General features: G+C 40.2%; 1 protein-coding gene across 1 annotated transcript in view; it reads left to right on the forward strand.

Annotated features, from left to right (window-relative positions):
* LOC146679476 (uncharacterized) overlaps positions 1-15,115 on the forward strand; it is a 35,444-nt gene that overhangs the window by 9,795 nt on the left and 10,534 nt on the right. The window contains exons 4-5 of the mRNA XM_085450205.1: positions 3,736-3,909; positions 11,356-11,529. Coding sequence (XP_085306331.1) covers positions 3,736-3,909; positions 11,356-11,529 — 348 coding nt within the window. The remainder of the gene's footprint in view (positions 1-3,735; positions 3,910-11,355; positions 11,530-15,115) is intronic.

Here is a 15,115-nt window from a genome sequence, read left to right on the forward strand (position 1 = left end):
GTGAGTCAGTGAAAGTAATCTCTTTTAATGTTAACGGGGTTCTGAACGTGATTAAGATGAATAAGATACTGTCCAAACTAAGGAAGGAGAAGGCCCAGATTGCATTACTTCAGGAGACACACATGAACCAAGTAGATCACTTGAGATTGAAAAGAAAGGGTTTTAAATATGTATTCTCCTCTTCCGTTAAGTCCAAACACAAGAGGGGTGTGGCTACACTTATCTCTGGTACACTTAACTATGAACATATCTAAGAACTCTGTGACGAGGAAGGCAGATTGGTTAGAATAACAGAATGGATAGAGGGGTCTGAAATCACAATTTTAAATGTTTATGCTCCCCCCGGGAGCGATTGGCTATTCTATAGGAATAGGTTTGATTTATTGGTGGATTCTCAGGGGATAGTTGTCTGTGGAGGGGATTTTAACTTTAGACTTGACCCTAAACTAGACTCCTCCTCCCCAACCAACCAGGTAACAGCACTTACTAGAAAAGTCAATTCCTATATGGTAGAGATGGGGATAATAGATGTATGGAGGGACCGCTACGCATCTACCAGAAATTTCACTCATTACTCTGGTTCCTTTAAAGTGTATGCAAGGCTGGACTACTTTTTTATGTTTAAAGTTGATAGGTTTAGGGTCAAAGACTGTGACATATTAACAAGAGATCTATCTGACCACAGTCCTATCTCTCTATCTTTGCAGGTGGCTAGGAAAAAATGTACCACACTGTGGAAATTGTTATCGCACGTTAATGATCCTGCCATAGTTTCCAAATTAAAGGTAGACATTAAAGAATTTCTAGATGTTAATGACACAGGAGAGGTATCTCCAGCTATTCTTTGGGATACGCTCAAAGCGGTAATGAGAGGTAAATTAATTTCTATCGCCTCCCACTTAAAGAGAATCAAAGGGCAAAAATTAGCAGAACTACAGGCAAATTTAAAGTTGAAAGAATAGGAAGACATAAACACCGCAAATCCTACTCTGAAGCAGGATATCAGGAAAATACAGGATGAAATTAATGATATTTACACCCAGGAGGCCCAAAATAACTTAATTTTTTTGAGGCAAAAATACTATGAGACAGGAGGGAAATCTGCAAAATATCTGGCACATAAATAACGCAAACAACTAGAGGAAAGTACGATATACCAAATCAAGGACCCCAAGACTAATATTCTGGAATCAAAATTAGAAGACATTCAGAAATGTTTTGAGACCTTCTTTAGGGAGCTGTACTCACAGCCCAATGCTACGGAGGAGAATTGTACTGATGCCTTTCTTAGCTCTCTAGAATTACCTTCACTCCCGTCTCTCAAAAATGAGCTTCTAACACATCCCATTTTAGTGGAAGAAATTAATGCTTTTTCCAGATTAAAACCAGGTAAGGTAGTTGGGCCGGACGGGTTCAGTTCTCAGTGGTATCGCACCCTGAGGGCAGATCTAGTCCCCACATTGCTGAAGTCATTTAACTACATCCTACAGGAGGGAGAAATCCCACCCTCCTGGAGGGAGGCAACTATTTCAATTATCCCAAAAGAGGGGAAAGATAAACGAGAATGTGGAAACTATCGACCAATCAGTGTCCTTAACTTGGATTACAAACTATTTACTTCTATTCTTGCTCGTAGACTGGAGAAGTTTTTACCTGACCTCATCGATTTAGATCAGACTGGTTTCATTCACTATAGACAAACAACTGACAACATTAGGAGAATATTACACATCTCTACTCAAATTTACAGTAAATCGGGATAATGAGAAAATTAAGTACCTGGGAATATATTTGACTGCGGACCTCTCGCTGCTCTTTCAGGCAAACTACGAGCCAATATCTGCAAGTATAAAAGCTGATTTGCACAGATGGAATCTGGTCCCCTTTATGCGTCTCAGCTCCCGGGTAACCGCAATCAAGATGGACACGCTCCCCAGACTGCTTTATCTTTTTAGAAACTTGCCAATAGAAGTGAGCGATTACCAATTTATTGAGTGGGACAAATGGATCTCCAGATTTATCTGGCAGGGCCGAAAGCCAAGGATTAAATATGCTACCCTCCAGCTCCCCAAGGAAAAGGGAGGACTGGGTCTCCCCTGCCTCAGGAATTACTATTATGTCGCTCAAATAACCCCCCTCTTATATTGGTGTAGCAAAACATACACGGCTAGGTGGAAGGAACTGGAGTCCAGCCTGTTGGACCGATTCCCCCTACAAGCTGTAATGGCAGATAAGGGTCTAATGTGCCGGCTGGAAAAGCTGGGGAACCCCTGGTTAACCCACACCCTCCAAGTTTGGCAGAAGGTAATCAACATCTGTGGGATACACAAAATGCTAAAAATCTTCAGGTGGGTTGCTTTCGACTCGGATTTTATTCCAAACAGACACGACTCTAACTTTGAAGCATGGATATCCTATGGCCTTACGACATTCCTCTCTCTTACTCATAGAAATATTGTGCTCAGATTTGAGGCCTTACGGGACGATCACAACCTGACAAAATACAACTTTCATAGAAACTTACAGCTGAGATCATATATTGATCATGAATGCAAACTGTCCGACTTCAATGATGCTGAGTCGCATTTTTTCCTCATCCTGAAAAATCCCACAACCATGACCCCTACTAAATCTATTTCTAAACTATACAAAGCCCTCTCTAGTGCCAGCAAGGATAATACTTTATACACTAAGGATAAATGGGAAAGGGAATCAGGGATTGCTATTTCTGTGGGGGAGTGGGAAAATGTTTTGTACTGCCAGTGGTCCACGTCCAGTTCTATGAGCTGGAAGGAACATGGCTGGAAGAATATTATTAGGTACTTCAAGACTCCATATCAGGAGAGGTACAAAGGGGCTTATATGCAATGCTGGAGACAATGCGGCTCGACTGTTGCTAACCATTTTCATGTCTTTTGGGACTGTCCCAAGTTAAAAAACGTTCAGGTCTCCTTAAGTGCAGTCTTTAACGTTCAAATACCTTTAGATTTTAAGGTTTTATACATTCCCCTTTCTGGAATGTAGGAGTGAGATTAAGTTGGTGCAATTACTCTTGGTAGCAAGTAAAAAAACAATTACTAGAAGATGGTTAAGCCCAGCCCAGCCTACCCTAGACGACTGGTTTGGGATCATTTTAGAGATATTTAGGATGGAAAAACTTACATATCTGTTAAGAAATCAAAAAGCCAAATTCTACCAAATTTGGAACAATTGGATCCAATTCATCACCCCCACGAGGGCTGACTTCACTTGATCTCACTATTACTTGGTTGTTTTTTGTTTGTTTGTTTTTTACATTTACTTCTATTACTATTGCTTGTTTATTTACTTATTTCTTCACAATGATTGCAGCATGGGCACCCCTCCCAGTTTGTGTTTATAGTTCCATGTAATGTGTTCTATATATCTCCTTTGGGAGAGCATGCGAGCAACTCTCCTAGTAATAGCTAGTGGAGGTTAATATGCACCCGCTGATCACTTTGTTTATCATTTGCTCTCCTGGACTTAATCTAAAACCTGGAAGGACTTTGTTCCCATGTTATTCATATACTGCTATGCAGATGGTTTTTTCTTGTCCAATCCAAATAAAGATATAATTAAAAAAAACATTTTATTCAAGTTCATCCATATGATGTTGTATCTTAGTATGTTAAGGTTTCATCAAAAATAAAAAGATGGCATGTAATATAATAACAAACTTTACATAAGTATTATAGATTATCTTTTGTTTTTCAGACTGGGTGGCTGTAACCTGTCAGAGAGAAGCTGTGAAGCTCTATGCTCAGTCCTCAGCTCCCAGTCCTCCAGTCTGAGAGAGCTGGACCTGAGTAACTCTGACCTGCAGGATTCAGGAGTGAAGCTTCTGTCTGCTGGACTAAAGAGTTCACAGTGTGCAGTGGAAACTCTCAGGTCAGGATTCAAACGTTAACACATATGATCATTTAAAATGTGAATTATATTATTGATTGACTTATCTATAGAGCTTTTAGCTAAACTTATATTTATATTTGAGTGGATTATTAGACTGAATTACTGTGTAAAATTTGTCACAGTCATACGATTTTGTTTATTTTTTATTTTTAATTCATGTACTGGCCATTTTACATAAATTTGGCTAATCTTCTACAATATATACATTTGATTTCGTTAGGAACAAAATGTTCAAATTACATATTTTGCTGGATATTGGGTATTAATGAAATTATTATGTCTTTAATGACACCACATTTCCATATGTAGGAGGTTACTGGTGGTATTGTTTCAGTGTCTGAGTTTTCCTTGCAAAGAAACATCTGGAATTTAACAATACATGTTTTAAAGCTGTTTTCTCCAAAGGGATTTGTATTAGTGATGGTAAATTTGATTCTTTTTACCGAATCGAGTTTAAATGAGTCACTCACCAAAATGAATCGGGTTTTTTAAGTCATTTGAGTCTCTGAGTCAGTTGCCCAGAGAGTGCCAAAAATGTACTTTTTCTCTCAAACTTAATTTGTTTTTATTTTCATGTAAATCCTACTGCTACGATGAGTGACTGAAAAATAAAAACAACTATTTTATAGAGCAAAAAAGAATAAGATTTCTAAATTGGACATTTATTTTTGTTTATGTTATTAGTATTTCCTCTTTATCATCTTTGCACAAAAACAAAGTGTAGACTGAATGTTATATTGCATCAGTCAGACTATCAGGCTTCATCTCAGATGAAGGAGTGACTCTTCCGTGGTAACAAACTGTGAGTTTCAGCAGCTGAGAGGCAGGAGGGAAGGGTGAGTGAGTGGTCTTGATGCATTCTCAGTCTAGACTAGACTAGAAAGAGGGGCGCTGCTCTTGTGGCGACCAGCAGGTTGTCTCTCTCTGTCAGTGTCAGTGTTTTAACTTATTTTATTTCATTCTTTTATTCCTTTATATATATATTTTTTTTGCCTGAGGAAATTCTATAGCATCGGCTTGTGCTTTGTGGAACTTCTTTTAACGAAGATGGGTTTTTTATTTCGCATGATTTTATTGGCAATCCTGACGGTCGTTTGGAGTCATTCCTTTACCATCAATAATCCTGGCTAATGTGCAGTCTCTGAGGAGTAAATTGGATGAACTGCATTTGAATGTCGCACACTTGCGTGGCTACAGGGATACATGTCTAATGGCATTCACAGAGACTTGGCTCAAGGACTCTGACCCTGATTGTTCTCTGGAACTAAATGGCTTCGGGTTTCCCATACGTTTGGATCGAGACCCCGGAGCTACCCAGAAATCTCAAGGAGGAGTGTGTTTGTATATAAATCAGAAATGGTGTAAAAATGTGACCGTTCGTAGACAAGTGTGTCTGCCTGACATTGAGCTCCTCTCTGTGTCTTTGAGGCCGTTTTATCTGCCGAGGGAATTCCCACAGATCAACGTCACCATTGTTTACATCCACCCTAAAGCGAATCCTAAGAATGCGACTGACACCATCTCCAACGTCATCCACTCACTACAATCTCTCTCTCCTGAAGCCCCTAATATTGTTCTTGGGGACTTTAATCGCTGCGACTTGAAGAAAACACTGAGCAGTTTTTATCAGTATGTGAACCGTCTCACACGCTTCAATAAGACTCTGGATCTATGTTACGGTTCCATAAAAGGTGCGTATACCTCTGTGGCTGGCCCCGCCCTCGGATCCTCGGATCACAACACGGTGCATCTTCTGCCAGTTTACAAGACTGTACTGAGAAGAGAGAAAGTGAGGAAACACCGCATAAAGGTTTGGAGTGACGACGCCTCTTTAGCCCCGCAGGGCGGCTTTGACTGTACAGACTGGTCGGTGTTTATAGAATCATGTAGAGACATTAATGAACTCACTGACGTTGTCTGCAGCTATATCTCCTTTTGCAGAGACATGATTATCCCCTCAAAGGTTGTGCATTTTTTTCCTAATAACAAACCATGGTCTTCAAAAAGTCTTATGAGGCTGATTCATGAAAGGAAAAAAGCTTTTATTGAAGGGAATATCTTGAAAGTTAGAGAAATTAGGAAGGAGATCAGATCAGAAATTAAAAAAGCCAAAGTAAAATACAAGGATAAGGTAGAGGCGGAGATGGGTAGCAATAACTTAAGGGTGGCCTGGGCAGGCATGAAACACATGACTGGTCACTGTTACAGTGACTGTAATAAGATAAGTCTTCCTGGTTTTAGTTCAGACTCTCAGTTAGCAAGTAGAGAAGCTTATAGACCCTCTACAATTTGCATACAGGCCTCGTAGACGTGTTGATGATGCAGTGGTCACTCTGTTGAACTTCCTTTATCGCCATCTTGATGGCGCCAAAGCTCATGCTCAGCTCTTATTTATTGATTTTTCTTCAGCTTTTAATACTATCCAGCCACATCTTTTAGCTGATAAACTTCTTAACCAGTTTACACTTGATCTTAATCTCGTTGGTTGGGTTTTAAACTTTTTAACTGACAGATCTCAGTGTGTGAGAGTGAACGGCTGTTTTTCCAAACAGCTGAACTCTTCCACTGGCTCACCGCAAGGTTGTTGTCTCTCTCCTCTACTGTATATTTTGTACACTAATGACTGTCGCAGTACACAGGCCAACAGGCATTTCATTAAATACGCAGATGACACAGTCATTGTAAGCCTCCTTCATGGTGAAGAGGATTCCCATGGGCCTGTTGTGGATGAGTTTGTTTCGTGGTGTGATCAGTCCTTCTTAATGATCAGCACCTTGAAAACCAAGGACATGGTTATTGACTTCAGGGAGACATCCCCTCATCCTGCGCTAACAGTGGTAAATGTGCAGCCATTGAACTGGTGGACAGTTATAAGTATTTGGGGGTTGTTCTTGATAAAGCTCTGTGCTTTGAGTCACATCTTGCTGCTACAGTGAAAAAGGTTCAACAAAGACTTTTTAAGGAGGTTGAGAGGTTTCAATGTTTCATCTGCAATGATGACTCGTTTTTTATAAAAGTTTTATTGAATCTGTTTTAACTTTCTGTATCATTGCTTGGTACGGTAATATGTCTCTGAATAATAAGACCAGACTTAACAACCTGGTTAAAGTGGCTGGTAAGATTTCAGGGAGGTCTCAGGTCCAGCTTGTGGACTTTTATAACAGGCATGTGCTGAGGAAGGCGACCTCTGTCCTGTTGTGTTCAGATCATCCTCTCTTTAATGATTTTCAACTGCTTCCATCAGGTCGTCGTTATAAAGTGCCTGCAGTGAAGACAAAGAGACATAGATTGTCTTTTGTACCTACTGCTATTATCATAGTTAATAACACTGAACCATATGTGTTGTTGCCATTGCACATTGTACTTTTTTGATGAAAAATCTAGGTTGTTTTCTCAGGCTTATATTATATTATATTATTTTGGAGTGTGTATGTGATGTGTTGGTTGCCTGTTTGTTTGTTTGTACGGACATCTACAACTATATGTAAAAATACAAAACAAAACAATTTTCAATTTGTTCTAGTTTATTGCACTTTTTGCTGTATATGTATATATGTATATGTAGTTACTATGGACTGAATGCATACATATTATTAAAATTTGGGCTATAACGGTTGTATTGATGTATAGCAACTTGAACTGCTCCCCAAAATGGCACTACAGCAGTGGTTCCCAAACTTTTTTTGCTGGGCCCCCCTTTGTTTTACACGAAAAACGTTCGCCTCCCCCCCGGCGCGTGAACAGCACGCACACGCACTAACACATCCTCCAACCACACACGCCCATATTTTGCTCCATTGCGGTTTATTTCACACCTCAAACATTTAGTAAACAATTAAGCAAATACAAGTAATCTGCAATAAATTACAGGTAGTAAGAAAATAAACTACTAAATCTTTTACGCTACGTCCGCACCTACACTGGTATTTTTGAAAACGCAGCTGTTTCATCCAAACAGTGTTTCAAATCACCAAAAACTGAGATTTTTTTAAAACTCCTTTTTTGCGGACGAGGAATACAGAGTTCATCTGGCAACGTCAAAGGTTGCGCCTTTTTTCACGTCACGTTATTGTTTATGTGAGATGAATTGCAGAATGGCAGACAGAGACAAAATACTGTTAATCTGAGTATCTGCAGGTTTCACACGCAGTTACTGTCCCTCCATTTACAAAGGCGTCACGGGTAGTTGTTTTTTCTTCTTCTGTAATACTAATCAACATTGCTGTCAATACATTTTCAAAAAATGCCTCTCTGTGCAAAATGGGTTCAAAAACATAAACAGCTGTGGGATCCTGTTTGTCTGTGATTTGAATCGAGGGAACAAATCGTGGCAGGATCAGCCTGATGTTATTTGTATCCCGCTGTAACTTTACTCTATAAAGAGCAAACATCTCCAAAATGTCAGGAGTAGTTAGTCACTACAACAAGTGTTTGTGAACTAAAAATTAAGAATGTGGGATCCTGTTTGTCCATGATTGGAAGAGCCCAGCGCTGCTCCCGACGCAGGGACCTACCTCAGCACCTGTGCAGGTGAAGCCAAAGGGCAGATTTGCTTCACCATATTTTCTAGTCTTTGGCTTAGAATGAAGTTGGTTTGGAAACATATTCAGCGATGCTTCATCTCCTGCTTTGCGTTTCTGTGGGCGCCGTGCTAGCAGTGTTCAAGCGTCTTGTTCCCCTCCCTTTTCATACCGCGCCCCCCCTGCCATGGCTCTGCGCCCCCCCTAGGGGGCGGGCACCACAGTTTGGGAAGGTCTGCACTACAGCATGTAAAAATCTAAAGATAAGCTCTGGCAGACTTGGTTCTATGGTAGGTCTTAAAGGGTTTAACATCAAAGATTCAGTGGAGAGCTACTGTAACAGCTGAACAGAAAAACTCTTCCTCCCCTGGTGTGCTACTCTTCACAACCCGCAGGACTTTCACCCTCAAGAGATGGAAAAGGGGAACGAGGGCCGACGTCCAGGTGAAACTGAGAAGCTACCAGAGGCTAGCTTCTTGGCTGTGGGGAGAATCCTGGTGCCTGCGTCCACTTCCTCTCCTGACATTTAGTTAATATGTTACGCCGGTGACTGGGACCTGGGCTCTGTGGCTCAGAAGCAGTTTTTCTCACGGTGTGTTCGTCAAACGTTCACTGTTTTTATTGATAACAGCTATGTCTGCTCATCGATCATTGCTTCCCCCAGCTCTGGAGTCGCTGCCCTGCCCAGCAGGTCCACAGGTCTGCATTGTCTTTATTTCAAGTGCCGCTGCAGTCAGCTGTTGATTTTGCAGATCGACCGTCATCAACTCGGTTGGCCCCGCTTAACGTTCGCTCCATAACAAACAAATCATTTATTCTAAGCGATCTCTTTATTAAAGAGTCTCTAGATTTCATGTGTCTGACTGAGACGTGGCAGCAAAATAAGAATTATGTCCAATGTTCCCTCTAATGTTTCATGTGTCTGAGCGAACACACAAACTCCCTGAGCGGTCCCTTGGATCACTGGATCACGTTGTCATTAACGTGGCTTCACTCTACATCAACCAAAACACCGGTGTCGGCACATGAGGACGCTGTCATAGCCCGTCAGCGACGTTGATTAGCTGCGTATATACGAATGTGAATCATTGGCTGGACTATGGGATAAGGCGGCATCGTTCTAAATACTGGAGCAGCCAGTCACTGACTAACACTGCAAAGCAGAATTGTTAACGTATTTATTTTAATTTCAATTCAGGTTAGTATTTAGTATTTAGTATTTATTTATTTATTGTCATTGTCAAGAACAATGAAATTGCGTTTGGGGCTTCCATACAACCCAAAAAAAAAAGAAGAAAATAATAAATACCCCTTAAAACCCAAGTGTACATATTTAACCCAGTGTGACTCCAATGCAATAAGACAATCCTTAGCAACAACATGAGAACATGACAAGTAATGTTCGTAGAAAATCAGACAAAGACCTGAGAAACATGACAAAGTACAACAATGCAACCCATTCAATATTATTGTACTGTGAGATATGATATCAGATATGATAGTTATCTATTTAAGAAGGGGGGGGGGGGCAGGAGGGGGAAGAGAATAAAGATATGATGCACCAATGCAGACCAGTTCATTGCTATTAAGACGTTGGATATGGTTATTGTCCGTGAGAGGGGGGCAGAGAGTTCAGGAGCCTCACAGCCTGTTAGATATCTTTTTGTGCACAATGCAGATACTCTGTGTGCAGAGAGCGTGTCAGCGGATTGCGCCCGTGCGCAGCTTAGAGGGAACATTGATTATGTCCACTTGAATGAAATCTGCCCGGCTGGCTGCTCCGTCATCTGAACTCCGCGTCTTTTAGGACGTGGTGGAGGACTCGCTGTTGTTTACCAGGACAGATTCACATGCAGTCTGATGACCTCGGACTCCTTTTCTGCATTTGAGTCACAGATGATGGTCAGTTCTCTAAAAACCAGTTATTGTATTTTATTCTACCTGATGGGGTCTTTCTAACTGAATTTAATGACCTTCTGACATCCATCATTTCATTGGAGAAGGTTGGGAGATTTGAGCCGTCATATTGATGAAGCATCCTGTAACACTGCTGCTGAGCTCATCACTGTCACTGAGTCTTTTAACTTTAGGCAGCATGTTTCTGGCCCCACACATACAAAGGGTCACACACTGGATCTTGTTTTCTCCCTGGGTTTAAATATACATGATGTATGTGTGGAGGATGTCCATGTGAGTGACCATAGCTGCATATTTTTTAACTTGTTATTTTACTTGGATCCTTCATCTCCTAAACTGATGATCCAAAGGCGGATTATAAACCAAGATGCTGCTGGAAGGTTCTCTGCCATGTTTGACCCTCGCATGGCTCGTAGTGACCTCGACTCACGTATTTTATCCTTTAATGATCAATGCAAGTTGTTGGAAAGCCCACTGATAACATGTTTACATGGCTAAAATGTTATGGCTCATTCATTGATAGTATTTTCGCCATAGAAATTGTTATGTCCTATATTGTTGAACCCACCATGTCTATGCTGATGCTCTTTGAACGCACCACATACGTACTCGAGGCCATGCAGTGGCTGCTAGTCTGTGTTCTCAGTATTTTTATGTGTCAGTTCCAGTTTTAGAGCTCTAAAGTGCAGCTATCGTGTTAGGAATATGCACCTGCAACCAGTCATGGTAGATGCTCCTCCTGGAGCCTGTTTTCACTGGGAGGATCTTTGTGTCAAAGGGAGTTCTTCTTCCCACCATCACCAAGTGCTGCTCACAGTGGAGGCGGTTACCTTACACTGTTAAACAGCTTCAGATGACTGTTGTTGTCTGTTGGGTATTGTCACTTATAAATAAAGTTACATTGAATGGATGTATGGATGGATAGATGTTATTGTGACAAAGAGAAAACGATTGTTGACAGATTGATTGTTGTTTTGTGTGTCTGCAGTCTGTCAGGCTGTCTGATCACAGAGGAAGGCTGTACTTCTCTGGCCTCAGCTCTGACCTCCAACCCCTCCCATCTGAGACAGCTGGACCTGAGCTACAATCATCCAGGTCCCTCAGGAATGAAGCTGCTGTCGGCTGGACTGAAGGATCCAGGCTGGAGACTGGACACTCTCAGGTATGGAGAGAATGTCTGATAGAGGAGGAAGAGCTGGAAACATTTCCTGTGTCCTTCACTCACTTCCTGTTTGTTTCCTGCAGATGAGACATGAACAATCACACATGCAGGAATATTTTCAGGGACAGACACACTAGTCTAGCTGGATAGTTCATGGATATTTATGTAGGGGTCTCCAAGGAGTCTGGTTGCAGGAACATTTAGGTCACAGGTGTACCTGAGATAGATACCAGTGTACCTAATAAAGTGTCAGCCATGTGTATGTTTCCCATGCTGTATGTCCACAGTGACAGAAGGATGAAACAAGGCTGTGAATCATTTCAGTCTGTGTTTGTGACAAAGAGGCAGACAGGAGCAGCTAACATTTGGAAATGGAAGCTTAAATAATGACAAACTCTACATTCACAGCTGAATTAACAATAAATTTGTTCTCAAGTGCACATTTAGCAGCTAATGCTATTACTGTTTTCCCTTGCTTTCTACAACTTGAGCAGCTATTGCTAAGTAGGCCACTTTGCTCTGCTAAGGATTTATGTGACCATGATGGAAACTCTGATAAGCTAATGCTGCTAAGCTAATACTGTTTATGGGCCCTGTTAGAATCAATATTTCATTCTCATTCTGTTGTTTGAGAACAATATTAACATTTCACATCATTATAACACAAGAGAAAAGGGTATTAGCGTTAGCTACTAATGCTTATTCACCTCAAATTAGCTTTAGCTGCTAATGGTAGCCTACTTAGCAATAACTGCTCACTAATATAATGCTAATTCACATCAAATTAGCATTAGCTGCTCAAGTTGTTATAAGGAAAGAGAAAACGGTATTAGCATTAGCTGCTAATAATTGTTCACCCCTAATTAGAGTTAGCCCCTAATGGCAGCCTACTTAGCATTAACTCCTGACGTCGTTGTAATGCAGGGGAAAAGAGTTACCATTATCGGATAATGCTAATTCACATCAAATTAACATTAGTTAACAATGGTAGACTTCGTATCATTAGCTGCTGTCATTCTTACAAAGCAAACAGTATGAGCATTAGCTGTTAATGCTTTCTCATCTAACATTAGAATTGGCCACTAATGGCGTATTGTTAAAAAGTAAAAAAACACATTGTTAGCATAAGCGGATGATGCTAATTCACCTAAATTAGCATTAGCTAATGATGGCTACATACCTAGCATTAGCTACTGATATTGATATAAATCAAGAAAATATGGTATTAGCATTAGCTTTTAATGCTTTTTCATCTAAAATTAGAATTAGCCACTAATGGCGTGCTATTTAGCATTACCTCTTCACATCGCAGGGGAAAAGTTAAAATTAAATAAAAAAAAATGTTCAGATTAGCTACTCATATTGTTAAAAAGTAAGAAAAAACATTGTTAGCATAAGCGGATAATGCTAATTCACCTCAAATTAGTATTAGCTAATAACGGCAACCTACTTAGCATTAGCTGGTCACATTGTTATAATGCAAGAAAATATGGTATTAGCATTAGCTGCCAATTCCTAAATACCTAAAATTAGCATTACCTGTAATGGAAGTCTACTTAGCATTAACTCCTCACTAATGTAATGCTAATTCACATCAAATTAGCTTTAGCTTTAGTATTAGCTGCTAGCACCAGCCTACCCAGCACTAGCTGCTCACATTGTTAAAAGGAAAGAGAAAACGATATTAGCATTAGCTGGTAATAATTATTCACCCCTAATTAGAATTAGCTGCTAATGGCAGCATACTTAGCATTAACTCCTCACATCGTTATAATGCAAATGAGGCTAACTTACATTAAATTAGACTGCTGTTATTAGCTAATGCTATTTAGCAGTAGCTGCTCACATTGTTATAAAGCAAAGGAAAACGATATGAGCATTAGGTTCTAATGCGTATTTGCCTTTAATTAGACGTAGGTGCTAATGGCGACCTACTCAGCATTAGCAGCTCAGATGTTGTATTGCTAGGGAAAAGAGTGTTAGCATTAGCCGTTCACATTGTTATAAAGTTAAGGGAAATAGTGTTAGCATTAGCTACTCACATTGTTAAAAAGTAAGTGTTAGCATTAGTGCATAATGCTAATTCACATCCAATTAGCATTAGTTAATAACGGCAGCCTATTTAGCATTAGCAGATAATGTTGAATTTGGCCCACTGGAAAAGTTAAGAACTCAAGATTTAGGAGTGTTTCTCGATAGCTCTTTCTCATTTGAGAAACAAATAAATGTTGTTATTAAAACCAGCTGTAAGCTTTATATTGTTGATTGTCATTTCCCATATGGAAAAGATATATAAATCTTATAAAGTTTGTATCTGTCTTGTGTGAAACTTGTATGAAAAGCATACAAGAGTGAAAACAGATATAAGATCCCTTGAAAAATTATATAATGAAACTTGTATGTTTTCGATACTTACTAAAACAATATATGAAAGTAATGAGAAAGTGGCCACTTTCGTGAGTATGACTTTCATCATATAAGTTTTTAGTCTTTTCCATATGGGATATGCTTAAAAATATTTACTCATACATGCTTAGTTTTATAATCGATTGGATGATGATAGAGGTTTGATCCTTAGTAGTCTGTAAAGACTCTGTGTGCCTTCCAGAGTGCTCTGGCATGCACACACCACTTGGGGCCATGAGAGAGGTCGTACCCTCTCTTACTGATTTATGGTGTAGGACAGGGGTCTCAAACTCAATTTAGCTGGGGGCCGCTGCAGGCAGAGTCTGGGTGAGGCTGGGCCGCATTAGTTTTTCTACAAGAAAGGCATGGTTAAAAAATTCCAATCTTCTCAAATCTCTTTATTTTTATTTTTTAACACAAAATATTAAAATTAAATAAACAAATTAAGAATTAATAAGAAAATAAATCAATCTGTAATACATAAATAAAATAATAATAAGATATTTTTAGTCAGTGAACTTGTGTGTTTCTTTCAGTCTTCTATATCTGCTGTGTTTAGATTGAAATGTCTGTATTAACAGTTCTATAACCTTCTTCTGAACATGAATGGAACACTGTAGAAAATGAACTGTTCTTCTGAACATGGCTTCTCTTGCCAGCTCCTTGCTGCTAGAGACCTGGCAGCGTTTCCTCTCGCATAGCCGAGCCAGATTTGGCCTGAGGGAGGAAGCAGTTGCGACCCTCAGTATGTCTTGAAGATGATCATCCGTAAGTCTGGACCTGTACTTGGACTTATTGAAGTTCAAAGTGGAGAAGAGCTTTTGGCACAAGTATGTGCTACCAAAAAGGCACATGGTCCGCTTGAACATTCGGGAAAGCCGAGGGAAACTAGGGCTCAATTCTCTCAAAAATTGTCCAAGCTTGTCTGCTTTTCCACTCACCTCCCTGAACTTTGCTTTGAGTTCAGAGTTGCACTGCAGCTCAATGAGCTCCATTTGAAGCACAGAAGGGGCATCTTGCACATCAAAGGAGAAGGGGTCCGCAAAAATGTGAAAGGTGGCTCTGTGTGTCTTGAAGTCAGCAAATCTGTGATCAAATTCCTCCTGTAGCCTCAAAATGACATCAACATACTCGTCAGCACTGAATGGTGTGCCTGCATCCACGAGTGCCTTGCATGCTG

This window comes from Copadichromis virginalis, unplaced genomic scaffold (genome assembly GCF_057382275.1).
Source record: "Copadichromis virginalis isolate Kocher_CV1m ecotype Utaka unplaced genomic scaffold, C_Virginalis_male_GT1.1 unmapped_scaffold_1, whole genome shotgun sequence".
Taxonomy (NCBI): Eukaryota; Metazoa; Chordata; class Actinopteri; order Cichliformes; family Cichlidae; genus Copadichromis; species Copadichromis virginalis.